Source organism: Gracilinanus agilis, chromosome 6, assembly GCF_016433145.1.
Source record: "Gracilinanus agilis isolate LMUSP501 chromosome 6, AgileGrace, whole genome shotgun sequence".
Taxonomy (NCBI): domain Eukaryota; kingdom Metazoa; phylum Chordata; class Mammalia; order Didelphimorphia; family Didelphidae; genus Gracilinanus; species Gracilinanus agilis.
The window spans coordinates 246750327-246765404 of record NC_058135.1 but is presented as its reverse complement, the minus strand read 5'-3'; the positions used below and the strand labels follow the sequence as shown (position 1 = coordinate 246765404).

Here is a 15078-nt window from a genome sequence, read left to right as displayed (position 1 = left end):
AAACAGATTTCTACTCTTGAGCAACTTGCCCAAGGTCACACAGGTGACAAGGGAAAGAGAAATTGGATATGACTTTACACCCTCTGTGCCTACATCCAACACTCTTTCAGAGCATCACTGAGACTGGCATTGCTTTGCATGAGGTGCAGTATGGAACCTTGTTTTCCACCTGCATTTTATCTGGATGTATCCCATTCTTCCAAACCGTCTATGAAGCCTGACCATTGCCACTGCCAGACCTCATATTGTCATGTGTTAGTTGGGTTAGTCCATGTTCCCAGCTGCAAAAAGAAGCAGCTAGATCTTACCCAAAAGAGGATTGCCATCCAGCAGAGGAGTAGTTTCCCATAGAAATCTAAAGTCCACTTTCTTTCAAATTCTATTTCCTAAAATATCAGATTAGATGGTTTAAAGAGGGTTGGGGTGACAGCAAAATGGGGAAAGAAAATGGAAGAAGGTGTATGGAGCAGGGTATCCAAGATGGCGTACCCTGGCCAATCCCAAGCTTCTTTGGAGGATGCCTCAGCCTCTGTTTATAACATGTTGACTTCAAACTTGCTGATCATGGGCACAGGTACTCGTGTTTGGTAAGCCATTTCTTATCATCCTTTGACTATCTGCTGTCCAGTAGAAGGTGGCCAAGCCACAAGGTAGCAATTCTTGTAGTATAATGGTAATCATTCAACAGTACACCACTTTATCTGTTAATAATTGTTAGCAGTGTTAATAATGACTTGTTTTTTAATATCAGGAAGTTGTAACCAACAGACATTAAAAATGATAAAAACCACTGAACCCCACATTCAGTGTGAGATTCATTAAAACTGCTCAATCCAAATGGGCTTTCTCATAAGAATTTTTAAATAGAATCTTTTAATATCATCCATTATAGGCAGAGGACTGGAACTATAATTTCGACTTCAACCCAGGGCCTTCTCTAATCTCAGCATGTAGTTGAAATGGCTAATTGTCTCTGATGACAAATATCAGGACAATAAGTTTGTAGAAATAATAATAATAAAAAGTGCAAAAATTGTAGTCTCTGGATAGGCAGTGATAGCATCCAACAACTATGAGCAATCCTGGGAATAGAATCTTGGTAAAGCAATCAAATAGAGACATTTACAAGAAGTTTGCATTAGAGCAATGATGGAAAAATATTGATTCACTCAACTATGTGTTGGCTTTTTTCCAGTTTGCAGTACTAAGTCCATCAAAACCACTGGATTTTTATATGTTCAGGGCAATACTGGTGTTCTGAGGAATGAAAATGAAAATATCCTCTCTCTTAGTTAAGGTCAAGCATCAGGAGATTGGTCATGGCAAATACTTTTAGGAAAGCCGCCACCAAATCATTATGTAGGAAAAAAAAAAAAAAAAGTAAGTTCTTTCACAAAGTCCTGGGCAACCAGAATTGATTTTATTTACCGTTAAACTCTAGTTCACCAGGTGAGGTGAGAAATAAGAGAGAACTTGGGACAGAAGATTTAGTTTCAACTAATTTCTCACTTGGTCTTGCCACCAGGCTGCTTGGCTTTCAGATAAGGAGAATGTTATATACATAGAATAATTTAAGAGTTGGAGTATTAAAAGCTAATCCTATGTGCCATAGCTCTGCCATTTGCTAGCTATGTGATCTTACTTCCTCTTCATTGGCCTCATTTGCCTTCTCTATAAAATGAGATGAGTAGAAGAAATCTGAATAGTGATCTAGTTAGCTCTAACATTCTATGAGTCCATTAGTGCCTTTTGAATCACTTCAACTCACCTTAATGAGTCATGTATCACTATTTCCCTCAGGTTTTGATCTTTTTGAGTTTGGTGCTCTCCAAAATTGCTAAATTGACTTCCTTATGTATTTTGATCAGATATAAAAACTACATTAAAGGCTGTAAAGCAGGTAGATCATGGAAACAAGAAAGTCCATAGAAATTAGGTTCATTTCAAGACTGGCTTAAGGAGTACCAAATAGTTTGTGGTTAAAGGAAGGATGAGAGTTGATGAGATGCTCCCCCACAATAATACTGGAAAGAGCATCAGACAAAAATCTTCTCTGTAACCTTGGATAAGTCACAGACTTCAAGGGCTTCAGTTTCTCCTGCCTTTAAACTGAAGAGTTCTTAACCTGGGATTGGCAAGCTTGTTTTTTGAAATATTTTGACATATACATATCAATAAAATTGATTTTTGTATATTTTAGTTATGCCTTTAAAAATATTATTGCAAGGAGGATCCATAGGCTCCTCTAGACTGTTGAAGAAGTCTAAGCTCTAGACTGTTGGAAACAAAGACCTTTGTTAGAAGCATCAAAAAAATCTCAACTACAGAGTCATAGAATATTTGGCTGGAAGCAGCCATACAGACTGTCTACTCAAGAGGTTCTTAAACTTTTTTTGCTTTTTGGTCTTGGACGATGTGTAGGGTGATCAAAAACAGAAACGATAATCAGTTTTGCCAAGCTTAAGTCTGGCTATTTTAAAAAGACAGAGGACTAAATACTAACTACCATAGTGTGGCAGCATAGAAATTACTTCATTGTATAAAAATAGCACCAAGGGTGAAAAAATTCCAAATCTTCTCAATTCAGTTTGTTAACCTAAAGAGCTATAGTACTTCCTTATTGTCTCTCTTCTCTGTTACTGTGGTTTCAAAGATAGAAACACCACCCCTCCCCTTGTTCTTTTATTAATATGAGGAAGTAGTGTGTTTGGGTCCTTAAGAGTGTTTTTTTTAAACCTCTGACAAAGGTCTAATTACTCAAATTTATTAGGAGCTTAAATTAACTGTAAAAAAAAAAAAGTCATTCCCCAATTGAGAAATGGGTAAGGGACATGAATAGGCAATTTTCAGATAAAGAAATAAAAACTATCAATAAACACATGAAAAAGTGTTCTAAATCTCTTAGAGAGAAATGCAAATCAAAACAACTCTGAGGTATCACCTCACACTTAGCAGACTGGCTAACATGACAGCAAAGGAGAGTAATAAATGCTGGAGGGGGATGTGGCAAAATTGGGACACTAATGCATTGCTGGTAGAGTTGTGAATTGATCCAACCATTCTGGATGGCAATTTGGAACTATGCCCAAAGAGCTCTAAAAGACTATCTGCCCTTTGATCTAGCCATACCACTGCTGGGTTTATACCCCAAAGAGATCATAGGGGGAAAGACTTGTACAGAATATTTATAACCGTGCTCTTTGTAGTGGCAAAAAACTGGAAAATGAGGGGTTGCCCTTCGATTGGGGAATGGCTGAACAAATTTTGGTATCTGTTAGTGATGGAATACTATTGCGCTCAAAGGAATAATAAACTGGAGGAATTCCATGTGAACTGGAATGACCTCCAGGAATTGATGCAGAGTGAAAGGAGCAGAACCAGGAGAACATTGTACACAGAGACAATTACACTGTGGCACAATCAAATGTAATGAACTTCTCTATTCGAAGCAATGCAATGATCCAGGACAATTCTGAGGGATTTATGAGAAAGAACGCTATCCACATCCAGATAAAGAACTGTGGGAGTAAAAATACAGAAGAAACACATTTCCTTGATCACGTGGTTCGATGGGGATATGATTGGGGATATTGGCTCTAAATGATCACTCTAATGCAATTATTAATAATAGGGAAATAGGTCTTGATCAATGACACATGTAGAGCCCAGTGGAATTGCATGCTGGCTATAGGAGGGGGGTGAGAGGAGGGGAGGAAAAGAACATGAATCATGTAACCACAGGGAAACATTCTAAATTAATTAATTAAATAGTTTTTTTTTTAAAAGAAGAAGTTTTTCACCCTCATCATTATTTTATAGAAATTTTCTGATGGCTGGAAACAACCTATTGGATTATTAATGGTTTTAATTTCTGCCATTGTAAGTGAGGCTAAAAGGCAAGATACTGACATTAACCAGGCTCAAAACAGGATGTTTTTCTATTTCAGGGGACTAGGGGCTCCATCATCTCCCTTATCAGCCTCTTCTCACAGCTCCTTATTAGAGCTGATAGAATACAAATTATTTGGATGGCTTCATCCTTGCTGGTGAGTTTCCTTCTAATTACTAGCTACTTTTGTACAAAAAGCTTGACAATTTAGCATTCATTATTTCATGTGTAGAAAAATCCCTTGGTGCTCTAAAGATATATGATAAGTGAATGCACTCTCTGAAATGTCATGTCCCAGGCAGGAAATATGAGAATAATGCCAAAGACACTGTTTCTTAATTCAAGACCTTAGAGTCCAGTACAGTAAAGTAGAAAGAAAAATTAGACTGACTCAACTACACTTACTGTCCATGTGACCTTGGACCATTCAACTTATCTTGCTAGGCTTGAGTTTCTTCCCCTTTAAAATAAGGGAATTGGGGGAAAGGAATTGAGCAATGCATTGAGTGCATTGAGCCCTCTAGCTAACCTTAGTTGCAACTGAAAGCAGTCAGCCAGTATCTAACAGATGTAAGATATGAATCTGAATTTTCCTCATGCCAAGGTTTACCCTCTATCCATTATAGTAAGTTTCCTTACCTGTTAATATACTCTTTGAATGTTAAATCTCTACTTTAATCTTCACTGTGTTTTTGTTCAATGAGGTTCATTTTCTCTCTCAATTTTTTGATTTAGTTACTCGATTATATCTAAGGTAAACACCTTAAGCAGAATTTATATGCCTTTAACATATGGTATTTGATTAGCTGTTTCAAAAACACAACTTCCCTTTCTTAAAATAAAAGAAAACAAAACTTATAGGGCATAATCATAGAGGCAAAGACGGAATGAATCTTATGATAAAATCTATGATAAAAAATTTTCTCCACTTTTCAGATATGACAGGTGATGCCCAGGGAGTTTCCATGATTCATTCACAAGTCACATAGTTAAGTTTTCAGAGTGGGAACCAGCATCCATGTTTCCTCTTTCTTAGCACAGTATTCTGTCTGGAACAACCAACCAGACTTACTACTCCTATTTTTTGAGTTATACAATAAATAATAATAAAGTTATTACCATTCATTAAACTCTTCCAGGTTCACAAAATATTTTGCAAATATATCATTTTATCTTCAAAATGACTCTGAGAAGGAGGTACTATTCTTATCCTCATTTTACAGATGAGGAAACTGAGGCAGACAAAAGTATGTCACCCAGAGTCACACAGCTAGTAAATGCCTTGAGGCTAAATTTGAACTCAGGTTTTTCTGACTCCAGGCCCAGTGAGTATCTACTGCCCCAAAGTTTGGGACTCCTACTTCTATAAAAACTAACTTCTAGGAGTACCAGCCTCAAACTATGTGTTCATTAAAACCTACCTGGGTCACTGGGTTCTTTTTCTTTTGAGTACACTTGGCTTCATATTCAGGTCTCAACTGAAGTTGCTGCTGTTCCTCCTCAAAGTCCACCAAGTCCCACTCATACTCTAGCCGGGCCTGCCGTCGTTTCCAAAATTCTAGGAATAAGGTAACTACAAAGGAGAGGAAAGAAAAATCAAAAAAGAGAGAGAGAGAAAAAGAGAGAGAGAGAGAGAGAACAATGCTGTAGTTACTGTGTAAATCTTTGTTCTCACTTTGTACACCTTGTTCTGCATCATAAACCATTTTGAAAACCTCTAAAAGAACTCTAAATGGATACAATTCCAAGATTTAAGAAGACTCAAGATGAAGCATGCCACCCATCTCCCAACAGAGGAGGCAAGCAATCAAGGTACAGAATGAGACCACGATTTTCTGTATGGCCAACTGGAACTTGTTTTGCTTATTTTATTACAAATTTTTAAAAAATATTTTAAACTGGAGAAACAATAAAAACAAATACTGGTTAATTTAAAAAATCAAATAAAATGATAATAAAAATAAGCCAGTACTTAGAGGTAGCCTAAGAAGAAAAGGCCACTTTTGGTCCTCCTCTTTTCCTTCTTTTTTTTTTTTTTTTTTTTTTTTAAACCTTTACCTTCCACCTTAGAATCAATTTTGTGTATTGGTTTCAAGACAGAAGAGTGGTAAGGGCTAAGCAATGAGGGGTAAGAGATTTCTCCAGGATCACACAGCTAGGAAGTATCTGAGCCCAGATTTGAACCTAGGATCTCCCATTTCTAGTCTTGGCTCTCAATCCACTGATCCACCCAGCTGCCTCCCCCTTTCTTTCTCCTTTTCTAACATTTGTTTATTATTTGGGTTACAGGATGCTTCCTGTTTCCAAGACTGATTCCTTTACTTTCCGTATTTTTTGATGCAGAATAGCTCTAGGACCCTGAGCAAGACTCTTTAACCTGTTGACGCTCTAGGAAACTGTAAGACATTAAGTCACAGAGAGTTCCCTACAGCAATGGAATCTGATGTCCAGACTCAATGCCCTCCCTTTAGCCTGGAAAAGAGCAAAATTACCCACTTCTTTGGAAAGAACTTCTTGGGTTTTGACAGCCCTCGGTCCTAAGGTTGGCAAGAAGCAAAGATGATCCACAAAGTTAATGTTTCAAATAGTCCTAATTCAAATAGTGGCTTTGCATTTAAAACTCTTCTCTCATACTTGTTAGTCTTGCTTCTCATTATTAAAGGAACAATTCTAAGATACTTTTACATTTTCATGAGGTTCTGAGGTTTTGACATCAGACTAAGGGAGTATGAAAAACATGGGGTTAAGACTAGATGATTGAAGCCAGTGAAAGAAGCCCTTTGCATTTTTAAGTGGAATACAAAGAAAGATATTAACCTTATTGGCCAACAGGAGACATTAGATTATGATTCAATTTGATTCAAATCCAAACTCGTCCTGAGTTCCTTATATGTTAAGAAACATCTTTCTGTAACAAGGTGGACTCTGTGACTTAATGGAGGATAATTTCAGAAGGCAGAAGGACCCCTTACATGTGTATCCTGATCCTTTCTTTTCCCCTGCCATGTATGGGGCACTTTAGAGTCACATTAAGCTTCCTCATTGGGGTTGGGGGCTATAGATAAAGATGTTGAGCCAAGGCCATATAAACAGCCAAGGGCAAAAATGAGTTCAAGTCCAGATCTCTTGGCTCCAAATTAAATATTCTTTATATCATTATACATCCTACTGAATGTCCATAGCCAAAACACCACCCCAAACCCAATGATTTTAGTGCAATAGGTTCATAAGCCTAGTGCTGAAAAGGAAGTCAGAGGCCAACTTATCTAATTCCAACTAAGGCCAGGGAAGTAAAGTAATTTATTGAAGTTCACACATAAGTACTTTACCTGGCATGAGAGTCAGAGTTCTTTTCCCTGTGTCCTACTTATGAATGATTTAAGTTTTTTAAATTTTATTTAATTTTTTTTATTATTTAATATTTTAAAAAAATGTCCCACATGATGGGAGCTGATCTCTGTTTGCATTTAAGGGTCTACAGGTCTCCTTTTCATGACACTTGACAAATACCTTTTGCAGTATCTTGTACATAAACACTTGAAGAATTAAATGCTTGTACAACAGTTCTAAACTGGTTGAGGGCAGAAACCAGGACTTCTTCATCTCTCCCACTGATGGGAACAATGTATATCATTTAGTTGAATTTTCAGGTGGTAAAAGAAAGATATACAAAATTCAAGTGAAAGTGAATTCACTGCCACACTGACAATCCCTGAAAAAAACACCTGGTGGCAGCATTGTCAAAGCCCCTCTCCCCAGTTCTCCATTTTGGGTGCCAATGTCCATCGCTTGTATTTTCAGATGAGATACATTCTTGAATTAATGAAAATTTATAAACTTAACATTGGAGTCTGCTTTTGATCTCCATGGGAGATTCTATAATTAACCAAGAGATAAAAGCTTGGTCACCAGGTAAGAAATTGTTTAAACAATAGCATCTTTTTGAAGCATCTACTAAGGTATGCAGGAAGCATGTTGCAATTTGTGCCAGTGAAGTGAAACTATTCTTATAGATCAAATTCCTGGGTCTTTTGAAATATTAAAACAAATTTTTATCATTATGATCCTCAAGAAAGACTCACAGAATGTTAAGGAGCTCTAGAGCCTTTGAGATGACAAGATCATCCATTTAAGACTGGAAAGAGTCTTTTAGGGTTATTATTCTACACTTTCATTTTACAAATGAGGAAACAAGACCTAGAGAAGTTTGAGTGGCTTCTTCAAAGCCACACAAGGAATTAGTGGCAGAGCTAGCATTTGTACCCAGGCCTCTCGAGGAATCCCATTCCAGGGGTCTCTTTCTCTCCATGCTGGGACCTCACCTGACACAATGGAAGAAAGAGTAGGATGGGTACACTGGCCAATATTTGGCTTCCTTTTTTGGATTCGCTACCGCATAGTTATAGTGAATGTAGTATTAAGTGTAACTGTCAAGAAGAACTACCATAGGAAAAGACCTACTTGTACAAAAATATCTATTAGCAGCTCTTTTTGTGGTGGTGAAGAATTGGAAATTGAAGAGAAGTCCATCCATTGTGGAATGGCCGAACAAATTGTGGTATATTTTGGTAATGGAATACTATTGTGCTATAAATAAATGATAAGTAAGGTAACTTCAGAAAAAGCTGGAAAGATCTACAGGAACTAATGAAGAGTGAAATAAGCTGAACTAGGAGAACATTGTACACAGTAACAGCAATACTGAATGATGATTATCTGTGGAAAGTTGGCTACTCTCAGCAATGCGCTGATCTGGGACAATCCTGAAAGACTTATGACAGGGAATGCTCTCCGCCTCTTTCCCATCAGTTTATCTATGGTTTTATTTGGGGGTTTTGGTTATGTATGAGTGTGCTCTTACAACAGTGACCAATAAGGAAGGATTTTTTGCATGACAATAAAAATATTTAAAAAAAACTACTTTAGTCTTGATCAATGACACATATAAAAAAAAAAAACCCAGTGGAATTGCTCATTGGCTACAGGAGGGGGGTGGGAGAAGGGGAGGGAAAGAACATGAATCATGTAACCATGGGAAAATATTCCAAATTAATTAAACTTAATTTAAAAAAAAAGGAACTACTTTATACAATTAATAGTTATGAGACCCTTGACGGGTCACTTAACCATTCCAGTCCACAGATTCTTTATCTATAAAATGAAAAGGGTCTCTTCCAAATATGCAAGACTATAATATGATTTTAAGGTCCCTTCCAACTACAGATTTATGAATGATAGATCCTGAAAAACACAGAAGTGGGTCTAGGTGGACAATGATATCATGATCTAATTTTACTGACCCATCAAACCTGAAGATACTCTGAAATCCTGTAGTTTCAGTCTCCTCTCCGTCTTTACCCTTAGTCCACACATCCTGTGCTCCAGCTATTATACTGAGCAGTGCAGGGTAGGCTAATCTCCTTAAGACTAGTACAGCCAAACTGTACATAAAGGTCTGCCAGCTATTCCACTTATTATAACAGATGGCCTACAACTGTTTTTCTATGGTTGGAAAAAGTATATGGCTTGGCCAGTGATGAGCCTCTTGGAGCTTGGCAAGGCTGGTCCTTAAACAACAGACAAATCATTATCAAGCACATATTCTAAGGGTTTGCAGTGTCACATTTAGGAACTGTAAGAACATGTGTTTTTTTGGGACAGCCTTTGAGAATCTTTGGGGATTTCTAAGTCATAATAGGGCATCCAAATAATTCAGTAATACTAGATTATGGAAATTGTCTGTTTTGTTTTTGGCTAGAGCTATGATTTTATTGGTGATGAGAATTCCAAATGGGAAAATTCCCTCCACCATTGTAGACTGGCACATGTTCTTGCAACTAAAAGATTTCAAAAGTAACTCTGAAAAGTGGATGGAATTAGGTCTTGAACTAAGAGCTGCTTGGCAGAGGCCACTCTCTACTGTCTTGCTACCTCTCATTTTTATAACTACACTTCTAAAAATAAGTTCTGTCTTGCTTAAAGAATCAGATTGGCAGAAAAAAATATTTTAAAAAATTATAATAGACAACTTCTATTTCAAATGACAGAAATTCAGAGGTAGAAGGGATTTTTGAGGTCATGTAGTACCACATGATCTTAATGTATGAACTTCATTAGTAACATCTCCAGTGATGGAGACAGACAGCTACATCATGAGTCAACGTACCAAAGGCTAGAAAGGTTGAATTGTTAGGACATTTTTCCTTATAAGCCCAAAATATAGTACGTGGTCTAGTTCTGCTCTCCAGAATTCATAAAATGATAAACATTAGATGTAAAGCTTCAAAGGTGGCCTATAAACTCATGGTGTGGGTGAAGGCAAAAATTGATGTTAAAATAATAAAATCTAAGTGAAAAGACTTTTTAGTTACTGCTGCTCCAACTCAATCCAACAGGTTTCTCTTAAGTGTCTATGACATGAATAACATAGGTGTAAGTGATGACATTTGTATAACCCAATGGAAGTGCTTATTGGGTCCGACAGGGGGGAGAGAAGACGGGAGGGAAAGAAAATGAAATATGGAAAAATATTTTAAAAATACATTTTTAAATAAAATTTAAAAAAATTTTAATGTCTATGACAAGGAGGTACAAAATACTTGGGAAAAACAATTAAAAGGAGGGGGCAGGTGGACGGCTGGTAGAGAGATAGGAGAGGTCCTGGGTTCAAATCTGATCTCAGATACTTTCTAGCTGTGGGACCTGAGCAAATCACTAAAACCCAATTGCCTCATGTTAAGTGGGTACTATTAGGAGCAGTCAGGACCTAGGCAGATGCTAATGATGATATGAGATTTAGGGAGGGAGTCCCAAACCATAGCTGTATGTTTGTTCTCTCACACCAGCAGAGTCAGGTCTCCTTTAACCCCAAGATTCTCTGCCACAAGCCAGGGGCTTGGAACCAATCCAGCCCAGTCAGTTAGAAATGTTAACAGGACCTAGCTGATTGAAACTTCCTAAACCTCAAATTGAAGATGGATAAACTGGCTTGGAAAGGCTTTGCTCAACTAAAGTTGTAATGTGGATCTGACTGCTATTAATTAGATGGTTGATGGTAAAGTAAGCAAGGCTCCAAGACTGATTAGGCTTAGGAATTACCAGGGCTTATTTATAATTAAACAAAGGGAAGGTAAGGGTAGGAAGATGGGTGAAGGAAACCCTAAGATCTTTCCTAAATTGCTGTTGTTAATTAATCTTGATGTTCCCTAAGTGCAGAGTATGAGAAAGCCTTGAGGGCAGATCCCAACTCTGTTGCTTCGTTGCTGAGCCCAGAGGCTGGCAAGCCCTTGAGTCAGTTGCTGCTGTTCTTGGTTGTGGCTGTTCTCACTAGCTGGTAATGTAAGGATGTTGTCTATGTCAAGGAAGTATTGAAGTTTGAATATTTGGCTAACAATTAAATTAGTCCCTACCTGCCTAAAAGAAACTCACTCCCAAACCACCCTGGGGCCCCAAACCCTCCTTTCCTCTCTAACCCTCCAGGTGAGTCAGAGAAGTGAAACTCCCAGGGGTTTGAGGACCCCCTTTTGTACCCTATCCTTAACTGTTACCCTGGCACACGCCCTGGGTGCTCTGCTAGGTTCTGTGTTCCAAAATGGCAACTGCCAACTTGCATCCCCAGAAATGGCTACTTATTTCTGCATATTACACTAGCCCTTACTATTCTTCTGCCTTAGAATCAACATTTAGTATTGCTTCTAAGGCAGAAGATAAGGGTTTAAAAAATGAAAAGGAGGTCCTGGTACTCTTGAAAGACCTATTGGTTAGCCTTAATTTTGGGCAGGAAAAGGTCTCTTGGGAGATCAAGAGGGGAAAAGTGTTAATGTAAGCTGGTCTTCATGCAGAGACAGGAATGGGGACCAGAACTCTGATTCTATTGGAGTAGTGAGCTCTCAGTGAGGAATTCAACATCTGTCAGAGTAAGTTGGTACTTTCTCTGAAACTTATAGCCTTAAAAAGTTGCCCAGAGCACCAAAAAAGTTATGTGGTATACGCTCCCAGAACCAGTTTGTACCAGAGGAGGATTTTGGACCCAGACCTTCTTAGCTCTGGGGCCATCTCCCTAGCCACTACACCAAGGTGCCTTTCATATCTGTGCAGATACTCACCCCATATTCCCATGAATATTGCAAAAAATAGCGTGGCCACATTATCAAACAAGTGGGAATACTGCAAAAGAGAAGACAAAGATTAATCATTCATGGGCTACCATTAACACCTCAAGACTGTTCTTAATCTCTCCAGTCCAAAGAAAAGAAAAATACAGACCCTCGAGGATTCACATGTAGTATTCAATTTCCAATATTCACACCTCACATCACAAAGAGGACACATGATGATCTCTCCTCCAATGGTCTCATTGCAGATTTCTATGCTGCAGAGGCAATAAGTACAAAGGAGTGAAGATGAGAGACGGAAGGTCGCATATAAAGAATTTCAAGGAGTCCAGGTTGGCTGGGATGCAAAATGTCCAAAAAATAATAATATGTAATAAGCCTAGAAATGTAGGCTAGAGACAGACCATGAAGGACTTCCCATGCCAACAGAAGAATACAGAAATAAAAGGAACCCAATGGGGTTTATTGAGTAGAGGACTACTGGCGTCAGATTTGTGCTTTAGGAAAATCATTTTGGTAGCCAGGTGGAGGCGGTTCTAAAGGAAAAAACACACGAATAATAAATAATAATAATGAAAAAATCTTCTTCTCTAGAAGACACAGGTTTTTTCTGAGAGAATTTGTGAATCTTTGCCAGTGAAATATTGACTCAACTACCACAAAAATGTTTCTGTGCCAAGCCTTGTAAAGGTGAAAGTGAAATTCAGTGCATGACCAAACCCTTTTCATGTTTCGGTACAGTAATTTTTACCTGCTCATGTTGTCTGTCATTGTAATCAAACCATAGAAAAAACAGATTAGGCCAACAACTGCCGCATAGAACAGCATCTCGGTATAGAATCCCAACCAGGCAAAATAGATGCCAATTTTCTCTCCATAATATCTCCTGTGGAAAAGAGGTAAAGACAAGTTCAGAGGCAGATTGGCTTCTCAGGACAGATTCTAAATGGGGTTTCACTTTGGGTGAAAGAGGGCCCAGAAGCTTCATGATACAATGGAAAGAACCCTGAATTTGGAGTCGGGGCTAGAGCTTGAATCCAGGCACAGATGGTTAGCACCTGCGTGATCTTGTAGGAAAAAGTCATTTAACTACTGTGGACCTTACAGTTCTCTTATGGAAAATAAAAATTTTCAACTCGGCAACCTCTACAAGTCCTTTTAGTTTTAAATCTCTGAACTTTTGGAGTTTCAACTTCTGAATAACAAGGCTTCAAAAGTGCTTTGAAGGTTTGGTTTTTACTTCTCAAATACAAATCACATTCTTTACCTTTCTAGAACTACGAGAAACTATAATGAGAGAGAGAGAGAGAGAGAGAGAGAGAGAGAGAGAGAGAGAGAGAGAGAGAGAGAGAGAAGGAGAAAGAGAGAGAGAGAAAGGAGTTCTCCTCACATAGTACCCCACATCCATCAAAGAGGGAAAAGAATAAAGGTTTGCTTTTTCCCAACTAGCTCAATGTGACTTAGCCATGGTCGCGTAGCCAGTTTAAAACAGAATTAGAAACCATGTTCCTTGACTCCCTGTCCATTACTATTTCCTCCCACATCATTCTAATAAATTTTTCCAAAGAGATTTTCTTCTGTTGTAGTGCAAGTTTCATGAATGAGTCTATTATCAGAAATTTCATTCATAAACTGCAAAACTATTCCCCAACCTTTCACTATGATCTGGCCAGTAACTAAGTAAGAAGCATTCTGAAAACAGAAGGAAAGGGAGCTTTCATATAGAAATCTTCACCATCCTTCAAGTTTGGAGCCAGAATTGGAGCAAAAATCTTCTCCATATTCTTGTTTGGAATTTTGAGACTGTCACCAGTTGGGAAGGTTGTGGATTTGGGGCTGGGATAAAAAGAGAAGTTAATTGAACATAATTGCCTCCTTTCTTTACATAGGTTGACTTCTGGTGGGTGGGAAGCATTTTACAAATTGATAGTGAGCTGATATGTTAGTTTTAATGGGTCAACATTTTAGTCCTTTTTTATTCCTCATCATAAGAGAAGGCTCTGGGAAGGAACATATTTGGAAAGATGAAGTATTAAACAAAATGTTAGCGAAATGTTTAGATGCTACATATATTAATTTCTGAATAATTAGGTTAATTTGGCATTGTTCTGCAAAAAAAACCTGAACCCAAAACATGGTCAACCACTTTCTCTTTTTAGAGTTAGACAGGCTTAGAGAAGATTGTTGGTTCCACAAGATTCTTGCATATAGAGAATTCACAGCAACCAGATATTTAAGTCCTGTTGTATTTTCCTATGGCAAATAGTTTCATGGAGAAAACTTCATTGAGAAGATATTCCTTCCAATATAAATTCCCTGGAAGTTCTCTTCTCAATGGCATTTTTAAAAATAGATACATTTTTAGAAGAAAAAGACAACAGTTTTTCATTTTGAAGGAAAATCAAACTCAGGGAAATAAGGAGAATTTAGGGGGCAAAAAATCAACAGATAGTTTGATGATTACAGGAAATGACAAATATCCTTCGACAGCTAAAATCCACCAGGGCCAATTGGCCAAGGCCCAAATGACAGAAAACATCTTTGCTAATGTTGTATCTGGGGACCAAGTCCCTATGTGGTAAGCAGTACTTCTGAACTGGGCTTTTCTGTGGAGCTATTACCATAATTTTTCATCTATTAAGCCTCTTCTCTCTGATTTCTCTCCCATCAAACACAGTAAGATTAATAATCCTTTCACAAACACATGTTAAACCTGCCCACTGAGAGGAAGATCAATGAATTTCAAACATTATCTGGCATTTTATCTTAAATGAACTTAACAAATTTAAAAATTAAAAATTAGAAAATTCTGATAGAAAGTCTAAAAAATATTATAATGCAAACCATTCCTCATTTCTACATTCTGATATGGTCACTGCACATTCAGAGTCAGTCAGTCATTAAGCATTTATTAAGTATCTACTATAATCAAAGAACTTTGTTAAGAAGTGGTTATACAAAGAAAGGCATAAAATAGTCTCAGCTCTCAATAAACTCAGTCCAATTAATGAGAAAGACATCAAACAACTATTTGCAAACAAAATATATAAAGCATAAATAAATGGAAATAATCAT

The 15078-nt window shown here is 37.6% G+C and overlaps 1 protein-coding gene across 1 annotated transcript in view; it reads right to left on the bottom strand.

The window, feature by feature from the left end:
* ANO5 (anoctamin 5) overlaps positions 1-15078 on the bottom strand; it is a 79110-nt gene that overhangs the window by 22294 nt on the left and 41738 nt on the right. Inside the window, exons 6-9 of the mRNA XM_044681838.1 lie at positions 12755-12889; positions 12155-12260; positions 11995-12055; positions 5311-5462 (exon numbers count right to left, since the gene is read on the bottom strand). Coding sequence (XP_044537773.1) covers positions 5311-5462; positions 11995-12055; positions 12155-12260; positions 12755-12889 — 454 coding nt within the window. The remainder of the gene's footprint in view (positions 1-5310; positions 5463-11994; positions 12056-12154; positions 12261-12754; positions 12890-15078) is intronic.